This window comes from Acomys russatus, chromosome 27 (assembly GCF_903995435.1).
Source record: "Acomys russatus chromosome 27, mAcoRus1.1, whole genome shotgun sequence".
NCBI lineage: Eukaryota > Metazoa > Chordata > Mammalia > Rodentia > Muridae > Acomys > Acomys russatus.
In genome coordinates this window covers 50,157,805-50,170,151 of record NC_067163.1, presented here as the reverse complement: position 1 = coordinate 50,170,151, position 12,347 = coordinate 50,157,805, and the positions used below count along the sequence as shown (strand labels likewise).

The 12,347-nt window shown below is 36.6% G+C and overlaps 1 protein-coding gene across 1 annotated transcript in view; it reads left to right on the top strand.

The window, feature by feature from the left end:
• The window catches only part of Tll1 (tolloid like 1), a 196,763-nt gene that overhangs the window by 109,599 nt on the left and 74,817 nt on the right, over positions 1-12,347 (top strand). Inside the window, exons 7-8 of the mRNA XM_051169507.1 lie at positions 3,432-3,537; positions 8,261-8,385. Coding sequence (XP_051025464.1) covers positions 3,432-3,537; positions 8,261-8,385 — 231 coding nt within the window. The remainder of the gene's footprint in view (positions 1-3,431; positions 3,538-8,260; positions 8,386-12,347) is intronic.

The window sequence follows — 12,347 nt, the reverse complement described above, 5'->3', positions numbered from 1 at the left end:
TGCTGTATAGACTTAAAGGGGCTAAAGTTCTGTCATTATGTACTATTGCAGCAGGAAACAGTTTTGTGTCAGGTATAATTTCTGGAGAAAATCCAGCAAAATGAGTAATTACCAGAATAGCCTTAAGAATTTCTTGGAGATTTTTTTTTCTTATACTTGACTATATTAAAGAAAGTTTAAAGGATGTTTTCACTAGTTGAAATATAAGCTTATAGTAAGAATCTAATTTTCTCTTGGAGTCTTGTGAGTGATAATATCCTCATTGTAAAATTATGTATTTATTTCAACTTTCATATTCAGAAATACCAGTATATTTCATTTGAAAAAAATTTCTAAGTCCTTTTTGGCATTTTGTTGTAGTATGCATTTTAAGTATAAGCAGTGTCAAACAGTGTTTTATTTTTTTCATTTGCAGTCAAATAAAGGACTACATTGAAACTCTTAGAATTTTGTGTAAGCAGTAGCACTGATTTCTTTGTTCCTCACGTACTTCATTCCAGTTACCACAGAAAAAGTTGTGTTGATATGAAAAATACAAAGCTTAGTGTGACTCTGTGGATAGACATAGATGAATTTGAGTGAAAATGGGTTAAGAGGCATACTTTTAGAACACTGCAGACTAAGCAAAACATGAAAAATATTGCTTTTGGTAAATAAAAGCAATCATCACCAAAGTTAAAATTAAGAAAAAATTTAAGGACCTCAAGTAGACAGGAGCTCCATGAGAAGACCAGCAGAGCCAACAAATCTGGGCCCAGGACAGCCTGCAGAGTCTCAATCACCAACCAAAGACCATGCATTGAGAGCACCTGGGCTTCCTGCTCAAATGTAGCCCTTAAGCTCCATCTCCATGTGAGTACCCTAGTAAAGGGGACAGGAACTGTTTCTGCCATGGACTCTGTTGCCTGTTCTCCAATCATTTCTTCCTGGCGGAGAGGCCTTGTCAGGCCACAGGGGAAGAGGATGCAGGGAGTCCTGATGAGACATGATAGGCTTGGGTTAATTGGTAGTGGAGGAGGGCTCTCCCTTTCTGAAGATTAGGGGAGAGGGATAGGGGTGAAGAGGGAAGGAAAGAGGGACTAGGAGGGGACTAGGGAAGGGTGTAAAGTGAATAAATTAAAAATAAGTAAATGTAAATAAAAACATTAAAAAGAAACATTTCAAAGAAAAGAAGTAAAGAGTGAACCCAAAAGCTAATGAAATCTTTAGGCTGTAATACCTGATAAACAGTTTTAGCTCTGATGTACTACTCTATGGTAAATTATAAGTGGAGGGGTTGGTTGTTAATTATTAATTTCATGTGTGAGCTACATTACAAAGAATCGGAAGCATCTATACAGGTCTAGGAAATTTATGCTCTACTCTCTATTGAGGAATAATTGAAAAATTGTATCCTAGTTACTTTCTATTGCTGTGAGAAGACACTCTGGCCGAGGCAACTTATGGAAGCAAGGCTTTATTTTGGGCTTGCTGCTTTAGAGGGCTGGAGTTGGGAGTACATGACCATCTCCATGTCAGAGATCATAGCAGCAAACAGGCAATCATGGCACTGGGGCAGTAGCTAAAAGCTTATATTTTGATCTGCAAGTAGGAAGAAGAGTGAGCTAAATGGAGCTGATGCGTGCTTTTAAAGCCCCAAAGACCACCCCAAGTGACACACCTCTTTTAACAAGGCCATACCTCCTAATCCTTCCCAAGCAGTTCCATTAATTGAGGACCAAATATTCAAGCGTATGATTCTATGCAAGATATTCTACTTAAACCATCATGGATAATAAACAAAGCTAAGATTTGAGAAGAGAAAGAGAAAACTCTACCTACTGTGGTACCTTTAACTTGGGATGGACAAGATGAAGATGAAATTTCAGAGAACTAGCAGAATCCTACATAAATAGTTGCTGTGAGATGAGTAACTTCTCAGTATTTGAGTAGGAAAGAGCAAGGATAGTTTTAAAGTGTTTTAATGGGAACATGACAGAAAAATCTTCAACAGTTTTATTCCAGGAAACAATGTGAATATTGCTTCTATCAAATGGAACAATAAAACACAGACTAAACACAGGGTTTTTTGAGAAAGAAAAAGTCATACTGATTGCTTTTAGCCTAACTCTGGACTTAAAAACTCTTTAACTACTCTCCAGGGTAGCAAAGGAATGATAGGACAGGGTTTAGGGGAGTATCTAAAGAGAAGCATTTACTAGTAGATTTGACTATTTAGTAGCAAGCTGAAGGAACAGGGAAGAAAAAGCCTGCATGTACAAGATGAACAGCAACAGTACTTAAGCAACCTTTATAAAATTCTTCTGAAAGACTATAGAAACATCTAGATGTAAGAGCAAAATAACAGGAGCATGGTGTCCAGAAGCAAGGGAATAAATCTTTTTCAAGAATGATGTAATTAGCAGATGAAAATCAAGAAAAATGATTATGACCTTGTGGAATCCCGAGGAACCGGAACCAGTGGTCAGTGTTCATCTTACATTTATATTGTTAAGAGTGAATTAAAAGGAGATAATATTACTGAAACTTTTTGCAATTGTCAAGTAGATGATAAGTTTGCTATTAGCTGTCTTTGTATTGTCCTCTGTCTGCCAATCATTTTTGTCACGTGGACCAAGAAAACAAAACAAACTTTTAAAGGGTGCAGTATTTGAATATGGTTCCTTCTCTTGAGTGTATTCCTGATTCAAGATAAATATAGGCTAGGACAAAGAAGAAATGTGAATGTGGTAAAAATCGATATATAAGTAAATACAGACATTGCTGGAAAAATTATAACTCAGCATACTTTTTTGATTAAGTGTTCAGGCTAACACACACACACAAAGAACAATTACTGAATGAAGTTTTCAGATTGACTAGAATTGCCATAGCAGGAAGATTCCAGGCTGAAAATATACACACTGCATATTAACTGTGCATTTATGACTTACTGTCAATCAGAAGCTTGAAATTAGATGATTTCCTCAAGAGCAATGTCTAAAATACAAACATGTCAGCTTTAAATTTATGTGTAATGTAGGTGACTGTGATAAAAAAAAGAAATTTGAATGGAGAGAGCCGATTACTTGAATTTGTGTTATACTATGGTTGTAAATAATTATTATAATTATTTGTTTAAAACTTCCAACAGCAATATAATTTTAAATAAAAGAATATTATGAGATAGTTAAGGAGCATTTAGAAGAACAATATGCTTGTCTTTATCATTTTTTATAGAAATTAGCTCATTGCTCCACGCCAAAATCACTTTTTACTTAGGCGTTAGAGTGAGGACATATGGTTTTGCTTTATTTTTTGCCTAGGAATGGGTGTGTGTATAGAAACAAGCAAGCGATTTAGTAAAACCCAAATATAGGTCCCAGATTTCTTTTCTCTTGTCTCTCATTTATGAGTCTTCTTCTGTGGTTTTGTTTTTCCTGCACTCGTAGGTCAGGAGTACAATTTTCTGAAGATGGAGCCTGGAGAAGTGAACTCTCTTGGGGAAAGATACGATTTTGACAGTATCATGCACTATGCCAGGAACACCTTCTCAAGGTTGGAGTCTCAGGTTATACCTTTTGACTTTTAATTCCCCTTTTACACTCGACTACCCCTAAAGCTGTGTTTGTCTTTAGAACTAGAACCACTTTCAGATATCATTGCCCTGGGGACAAAAACAGAACAGAGAAATTGCAGTTAACAGTCATACCGACAGCAGACATTTGTTTAAAAGACATTTAAAGCACACTTTTCCTGTTCTTCCTAAATGGCAGAAACTTGAAAGAGAGAGACGCTGGCAGTGCTGCAGAGTATTTGAGCAATTTTATGTCTACAAATTATTAAATATTGAGTGAGAACAACTCCTTAACCACTCAGCACGTTACATTGGCAAAGCACCGTTTAATAAAAAGCAGGGATTCACAAGTCAAGCACGTGCTTCTGTTGTTGCATCGACATGCCCTCATGCATGTTTGAGCTGTGTTCCAGGCTGTGGGCCTTCACCTTCTGCGTCACTTATGCTACAGAATTGCTATTAAGAGATGGATTCCCAGAGACTATGTTAGGAAGACACTTTACTTTCACGTAGTTGACCATCGAAGTTATCCAACTCTCAATTTAAAGTCGTGTCAGTGCAGTCATAAATGTATCTGTTGCTCTTCTAGCTCCAACATGCACTGTATTTTCTAGTATGTGTTGGTAACCTGATACTGGTAACCGTTTTGTACAAAGGTTAAAAAGCCATTAATACTTGAAAAAAAAAAAAAAGAAATAGTGTTCCTCTCAAATGCCTTTACTGGTTAACCATGTGATCTTGGGAAAATAATATATATTTTTCATGCCTCATTTTTCCTCATCTTGTATTTACATGTATTTATTTATTGTACCGGCAACTTTATAATAGCAATAACTTACCGTGTGTTATAATGAGAATGATGATGGGGATGATAAATAAATGGAATATTTGCAAAAAAAATTATGTCAGTAATAACTAAGTGCCTTATTTTGAATTGTAATAAGTTTGGATTTTGAGCTACATTATTTTAAAGATGATTCTACCAAGTGAATAGCTCTCAGGTAAGGAAGCCGGAATTTAGGCACTGAGTTCCTCCCTTTCCCGTTTTTTATTTACTAGTACTCACTTTGCAACCACTCGCTTATTTTTCCCACTTTCGCTTTTCACCTCTGTCCACTCAACAGTTCATTTGTATTTATTTTGTTAAAAAGTGTCACAAAGGAAGAACAAAGTCATATTCGTTTCCTTGTTCATATTATTTAAATGAAAAACTAAATAGAAGCATGCTAATAATCCCTTAAAATGTGGGAGTGTTTTAAAACATCCTCTATTAAAAAAATAAAACGAGTTGAGTGTTAACAGGGCTTTGAAAAGCATTCTCTCCTAAAGTACATATAATAGACACATTTATCCAGACTGAGTAGCATCCAAATACTTATTGTTCCAGGAATTAGAATTTAAGTTTTGGCTTAAAAAAAAAAGTGCACCCAGACATATGGGCTGAAATTAGAGTTGTAAAATTTTATTGTTAGGTTACGAACTTGGAATCGAATTAAGTTTTCCACAGAAACATGTAAGAAATTGATGTGTGGGTCTCAGTTCAGACAAGACTTCTCTGTCAAGGCACTAAAGTGAATTATCCAGAATTAACCTAAAGTTTAATTCTTTTGAATATGGGACGTATTGAAGAGTCACCAAAATGATGACAACAAAACATCTCCCTATTCTTCACAGATGATTTATCTAAAGTTTGAATTGTCTGTCCTGCCCCCCTTAGAATGTCCTTTATATGTTATTTGCATCTAACCCCTTAAGTTAGCACCCTCTTGTTACCTGTAGTCTGTTTTCCCCACAGTGTCTTCCTCCTCCAGCCTTGAATATTCTTATTGTTTTTAAAGGCATCTCATTCATTTCACAGCTGCTGTGACTGTGTGCACACTTGCACAAGGTCAATCCAACCCAAATCCTAGCAAAGATAAGGGGAGAGTCTCACTACTTCTGAGGAGCAATTGACATTTGATGGCTCCTGGGAGAGGAGTGACCATGTTTTTATCAGCAATGTGCCATCAGAAAAGCTTTTCCTGGTAGAGGAGATGGCCCTAGACATTTGTCAATAGTGACAGCACTAACTGGACTCACTGTGAACATGAAACTGAGAGGGGATAATGTAGGGGGGGAAGGTAGGGAAAGAATTGGAGGGGAGGGGATGTGTGAGAATTTAGCCCCAACACATTATATGCATTTATGAAATTCTCAGATAATAAAACCCCATCCTATACATTTTTATAAGACTATCTACATTCCCTATGAGCATATACAGGGGGAGGAAATCCTCCTCAGGAACAGCCATAGGGGAAGGGAATAAGGGGAAAATGGGAGGGAGGGAAGAATGGAAGGATACAAGGGATGGGATAACCATTGAGATGTAACAAGAATAAATTAATTAAAAAAAAGGAAAAAAAAGAAATATAGTTATTTGATTGATCTGATTCATAATATTTTAGTTTGCATCTCTAAAGTGATTGTTTAATAATATATTTAAACAAATAATTTTAGGAATTAATTTTGCCATTTCAAAAGCATTTAAAAAATGGTGACAAGACAATTTATCCTTTTAACGTGTTAATTTTAACAATGTAAAATATGTCTCCAGAACTAGTCCATATTGCAGAGAGGAAAATAGTGACTCTATTAGACAAACTCCGCCTCCCTCTTTTGTGTTTAACCTTTCAACACCATCAGTACCCTTTCATTCCCAAGTTCTACGAGTTCAGCTTCTTGTAACTGAAGTCACTTGTATTTTTCTTTTTGTAACTGGCATGCTACACTTAGGCTTATTTCCTTAAGAGGTATCACAGCATTTACTTCCATGATAGTGATGAATAATATTATCATGTGTGTACACACTTGTGCCTGTGTCTGTGTGTGTGCCTGTATGAGTGTGCCCGTGTGTGTGTGTGTGTGTGTGTGTGTGTGTGTGTGTGTGTGTGTGTATTTGTGTGTGTGTACAAACTTGGGCTATCTGATTTCTGGCAACTGAAATAGTGCAGCCATGAGCAGGGTAAACAGGTATCTCTCAGAGATGTTGTTTTTGGTTCTTTTCTCTGTCATCCCAAGAAGCTGGAATGCAAAGTCACATGCTAGTCTGTCTCTTAGTCTTTTGCAGTCCCAACTCATGGGCACAAGGACTGCATCCTCGCAGGCCCTCCCAGGTGCATATCTGTGTTATCCTGACTGCAAGAGTTAAAGTGAGGGTGGGAGGACAAACCACATTGTGATTTTGAACTACGTCACTTTCCCATTAGAATCACTTTTAAAAGGGCAGAATTCCAGTTTACTTAAGTTGCTGTTATGAAATCAGGCCTAGAACTGTGCTTAATAAATGTTTCCTATTGGAAGGAATGAGTGATGCTGAAAATGACCTTTGTGTAGCTGTTCTACGGCCTTCAATTCAAATACAACACATTTAGTTTCATATTGGAATGGAATATTTCTATGCTCACCTGAATTTAAATATCTTTATATTTTCATTAATTATTTTAAAAGATTTTGTATAAAGTGTAAAATCTATTATTTCTTTTCTTTCTTAAAAATGAATTTATGCAACATTTCCAACTTTTACCCTTTCAAAGACATTTATAGTCCATTCACCATCCCTTCGGTGACATAAATGTTTGATATACTTTACAAAGTTAGAATGCAGCTTTAGTGCATTGCAGTCAGAATTTTAAATTATGCATATTAAGGAAAGTAGCAATTTCTCACCACAACCTTGAGTCCAAAAGAGCTCAGTGTCTGTGGCAAATATTAATAAACCATCAGTACTGTTTTTATTTAAATAATTTATTCATATTACATCCCAGTTGTTATCCCCTCACTTGTATCCTCCCTTTCTTTCCTCCCTCCCTCTTTCACCCTATTCCCCTCCCCTAGGCCTGAGACAGAAGGTGACCTCCCCTCCCATTATGATCACAGCCTATCAGGTCTCATCCAGATACCCTGCTTCTCCTCCCTCTGAGTGCCACCAGGCCTCCACACCAAGGAAAAGTGGTCCGATAGGGGACACCAGAGTTCATGCCAGAGTCAGTCCCCATTGTCCACACAACTGTGGAGATTGCGCTGTCCATAGGCTAGATCTGAATAGGAGGTCTATGTTTACTGCATGCATTGTCTGACAGCACATGCTGGCTCAATAAAGTATTTTTAATCGCGTATTGATTTTGTCTTGATAAATTGAAGATTATATACATTTTATTGCATTGTCATGAATAATTGGTTACTGTCTATTCTCATTCTTTCAGTGTAAGCTGTAGTAATAATTAGAATCCAGGGACAGACAGGTGTAGTTAGTAGTTTAATTAAAATTGCTCTTTAACTTTTGGCTCTTGCATTTTTTTTAGTAACCTCAAAACAGCCTTGCCATTTTTTCCTATTTTTTTCCCTTTGTAAGAATTATTTTACAATCTGATGATCTAAGCAATCTCAGATCAGTATGGGGGAATAAAACTAAAGCTATAATGTCCTCTGTCGGGTATTGTTAAATAATCCTTATTTTAAAAAACATAACACACATGTAGGAAAAAAATGTGCCACTGACTTTCAAAAGTTGCACACATTTATAAGCTTTTGCTAAGATATGTTGAGAGCCTCATATCCCACTGTTTTAATTGCGGAATGAGTTCGGGGAAGGTGGCCCTTTTCCTCTTTATGGCTATGTAGCGTGTGGCTTGGTGACTTAGGTGTGGTTTGCTTCTGTTTTTCCAGGGGGATGTTTCTGGACACAATACTCCCCTCCCGTGATGATAACGGCATCCGCCCTGCGATTGGCCAGCGGACCAGGTTAAGCAAAGGAGACATTGCCCAAGCAAGAAAGCTGTATCGATGCCCAGGTACTGCACAACAAACACGGGAAGACTCGTATCTGAGCTTCTTCCAGATAATCGGGCCTCAATTTCCTCCAGCTGCTCTCCTGACTGTCTTTATTCTTGCAAATGGCATACATGTTTCATATTCAACAGCTGTAAAGAAGGACAAAGGGAACTTTAGAATTTGTATGGTTGTAAACCGAAACAGATGGCCAGAAGTCAAATTTCATATATGGGGTGTGTTTTATTTAATTTAAATAAATGGGGGAAAACACCAAATAAAGTTGTTGATCATTATTAAATAGTCAAGTAATTTTGTAGTCAAATGCTGTGTCCTTGACACCATTCAGCAGAATAGTCTTTCTTTCACAGTCAGATTCCAGGGCATGATGGGTAAGGGGCTTGATGGATGAGAGAACTTGTAGAACAAGCAGAAGAGCCTGAGCTTGAACCCTTAGCACCCACACACCTATCCGAGAAAGCTGTGTGTGTCTGTAGCCCCAGAATTGGAAAGGAACCAAGGACCGGTGGATCCAAGATTGTAGGACAAGCAACCCATCCAGTCAAGTTTTTGATGCAGTGAATAGTCCTAGGGGAGGGGAGGGAGGGGGTAACGGAGGATGCAAGTGATGGGAGAAAAATTGAGTTGTTATCTGAATAAATTAATTAACTAATAAAGAAAGAAAGAAAGAAAGAAAGAAAGAAAGAAAGAAAGAAAGAAAGACCTTGTCTCAAGGCAATACCTCAAGGGAAAGTGGCAGAAAGAGATATCTGCTGTTTTTCTCTTGGCCTCCCTATATTTGTTTACACAGATAGAACCCACACACTCATGTGGATATCATACTGGTACTACCCCCATAGGCAATGTTTGAATATTCTGTATTTGAAAGACCATCATCAATAGGATATTAAAATTTTTATTAGTTGGGATTTGTAAATGTATTACAAAAACTAAATGTTATCCTAATCCTAACCATGTTATCAGGGACTGTTCGAATGAAATTGGATAAGATGATTAATGAAATGTCTTATTAGAATGTCCTAATGAAATAACAGAAATCCAATGCCTTGATAAAACAAGAAAAAAAAAACCCACTCTTTAATCCAAATTGGAAAATGTTTAGACTGCATGTACCTCTTGTATATTGCATCTCAGGTTCTGATGTTGCCAAGGAAGCATGCTTGATGCTTTGAAAGCTTTCCTCAGACTGTTTGCAGAAGGAAATTTTTCTCACCCCAGTACAGACTTGCTGAATCTACTCCTGGAAGCTAGAATGATTACTAAACTTATCAATGGTCATATAGGTAGAAAACTTTCAGTTGGCACCAATGGAAATGATTTGTGCAGAAAACTGAGGATAAATTGAGGATATGATAGACATATCAATTAAAATTTTAGGATAATAATTATTAAAAAGCTATTCATATATTAAATTTTTGGGGCTCTTACATTCCTACTAATATGGCTATAAACACCATCACTTCATTCTAAATAATATAAAAATAGCTTAAAATATTTAATGTATTATATACACAATATATGTATTATCATTTTCTTTAAATATGTATTAACTAATTTTATAGGAATGCATGTTGAACCTGTGCCTTGTAATTTATTATTATATTTACACGCACACACACACATACATACTAGTATATGGGAATTTTTACTTCTTGTACAGTCATTCCATATTCATCATGGGAAAGCTTAATGTACTAGTAGACTTTGATTTTTAAGGTTCTATTAAAAGGATGAGTTTCACAGAATTTAGAATTGTTTTCACTTCACTTTCTTGCTCTTGGTTTTAGAGACGGGTAACTTCAAACACACATGCACATGCACACATACACTCACACACATTAGTTGAAACACATGGTAATACCCATGAAGATCTTTCATTCATTTCCCTCTACTTTTTCATGGGTGCATTAATTCATCTACCCGGCACACCTTACCTCATTGACTGTCGAGTAACACAACCCATCCAATAGTCCAATCCAAGATGCTAGAGAGACTCTCACTTCTGCCTCTGTTTCTCTGCAGTCATCTGGTTCTTGGATTCCTGCCTTCTTAGTCTGCAGCTGTGCATTCACACCTGGGTACCAACCTCTCTCATCGCATCAATAATAGCATGTTTTACCTTGTGCTCTTCCATTTACCTTTGCATTTTCTGTTTTCCAGCCACATTGCTGTCCATGTGACAGTCAAAAAGAGGCTCATGTCTTTAAAACAAAAATTAATTTCCCTTGGAAGCTATTTCTTCCCAAACTTGTCTCTTTTCTCAGACTCTTCAAAGGCATTCCTGCTACAACCTTGTGCCTCATTTTCATTTCCTTCTTCTCCTAGAATTATGACGTCACTTGCTTTGGACTCTTCCTGCACTGGGAACCCTGAAAACTGCCAACTCTTTAAGTCTCCCTAGGTGAAAGCTCCCTGCTCTCCCTTTCCAAACAGATGTGAAAACTCTGTTGCATCATTGCCATCCTATCTTACTCTCATCATTCTTGCTTTAACTGATATTTCCCATTATAGATCATATACTCCCCCAAGCTCTCACGTACATTAAAACATGCTATAAATTAGGTGCTCAGTTGATACCAAGGAATGAACCAGCTTCAATATGTGAATGATACTGTGCCAGATGTTCCAGGAACAGGGAAGAAAATATGAAGTTGTAGATAAGTAGCACTACATGGAAGGGGAATCTCATGGGGGAAAATACAAACATGGTCTCTTTTGTAAAACCTCAAACTTGCTTCCTAGCCAAGGGTGATCTTACTGCCTCCATTATGGATGTTCTATGACTATACACATGTAGTGCTGTGTCTAGTTTGTGTGGGCAGGACTTTATGAATACTGGGCATACTCTTCACTCACTGAGCTATGTATATATCCATTATTGTCCTTTTTTGGAGAATCATTTCAAATCCAAACATATATACAAAATTTAAAATTTTGAAGGGAAACAAATAATTTAAATACATTAGGGCCTCTTAAGTTGTTAAAAAAGGGTTTTATTATATAGATACATATGTTTTAATTACATTGAGTAAAATTATAGATTTATTTCTACAAAATTTTGAGAAGAGGAATTTTTGATATTTGTTGGAAACTTCGGACACTGAAAGGAAAATATTTGTAGAAGGATATTCAGTCCATTGTACCTTTAACCTCCTGGTTTTAAAAAAAGACTCTACAATTGCTCAAAATATACCATTTTATAATATCAAATTAGAATTTTTTATATTGAAGGAGGATATATATGGGTCGTCTAATTCACACATAAGTAAGTCATAAGGTGAAGAATTTTATTTTTTAATTTGATTAGATACTGATTATGATAAATTGTCTTTTGTGGAATTTTGTACAAGTTTTCAACCCTAACTAGTTGAGATGCTGAGGCAGGAAGATTATAAGTTCAAATATTTTCTGGACTCAGAATGAGTCGAGGATACAGCTCAGTAATAGAATGTTTGCCTTGTAGAGACTTGGGCTCACACTAGAACACTAAAAACAACAGCAGCAGCAACAGCAACAACAACAGCAACAGCAGCAGCAACAACAGTTTATCTCATTGTATTGTTTTCATTTCCCCAATTAGCGCTGAGGCAGTAGTTCTAATCCACACATACAGACTCTTCAGTCTTCTGAGTGTAGATGGAAGTATTTAAATATTAAAACATGTCATGAATTATCTTTCATCTTAACAAAATGACCTCATGAAATCTGATTATCAAAGTCGGTGTTTTCTGGCATGGAAATTCATTGAAAGCTTTTGAGATCTGCTGTTATTTTGGAATTAGTCAGTAACAGGATTGAAATAAAATTTGCCCTCTCATCCCTATATTTGCTGTTCATAGAAAAGTATTTGAATAGACCATGCCAAAAATCTGTCATTGTTCTGGCCCCCCACCCCTTCCCTAGGTTTTTTTTGAATAATGCTGTTTTGAGACAAGGTATCACCCTGTAGCCCAGGATGGTCTCC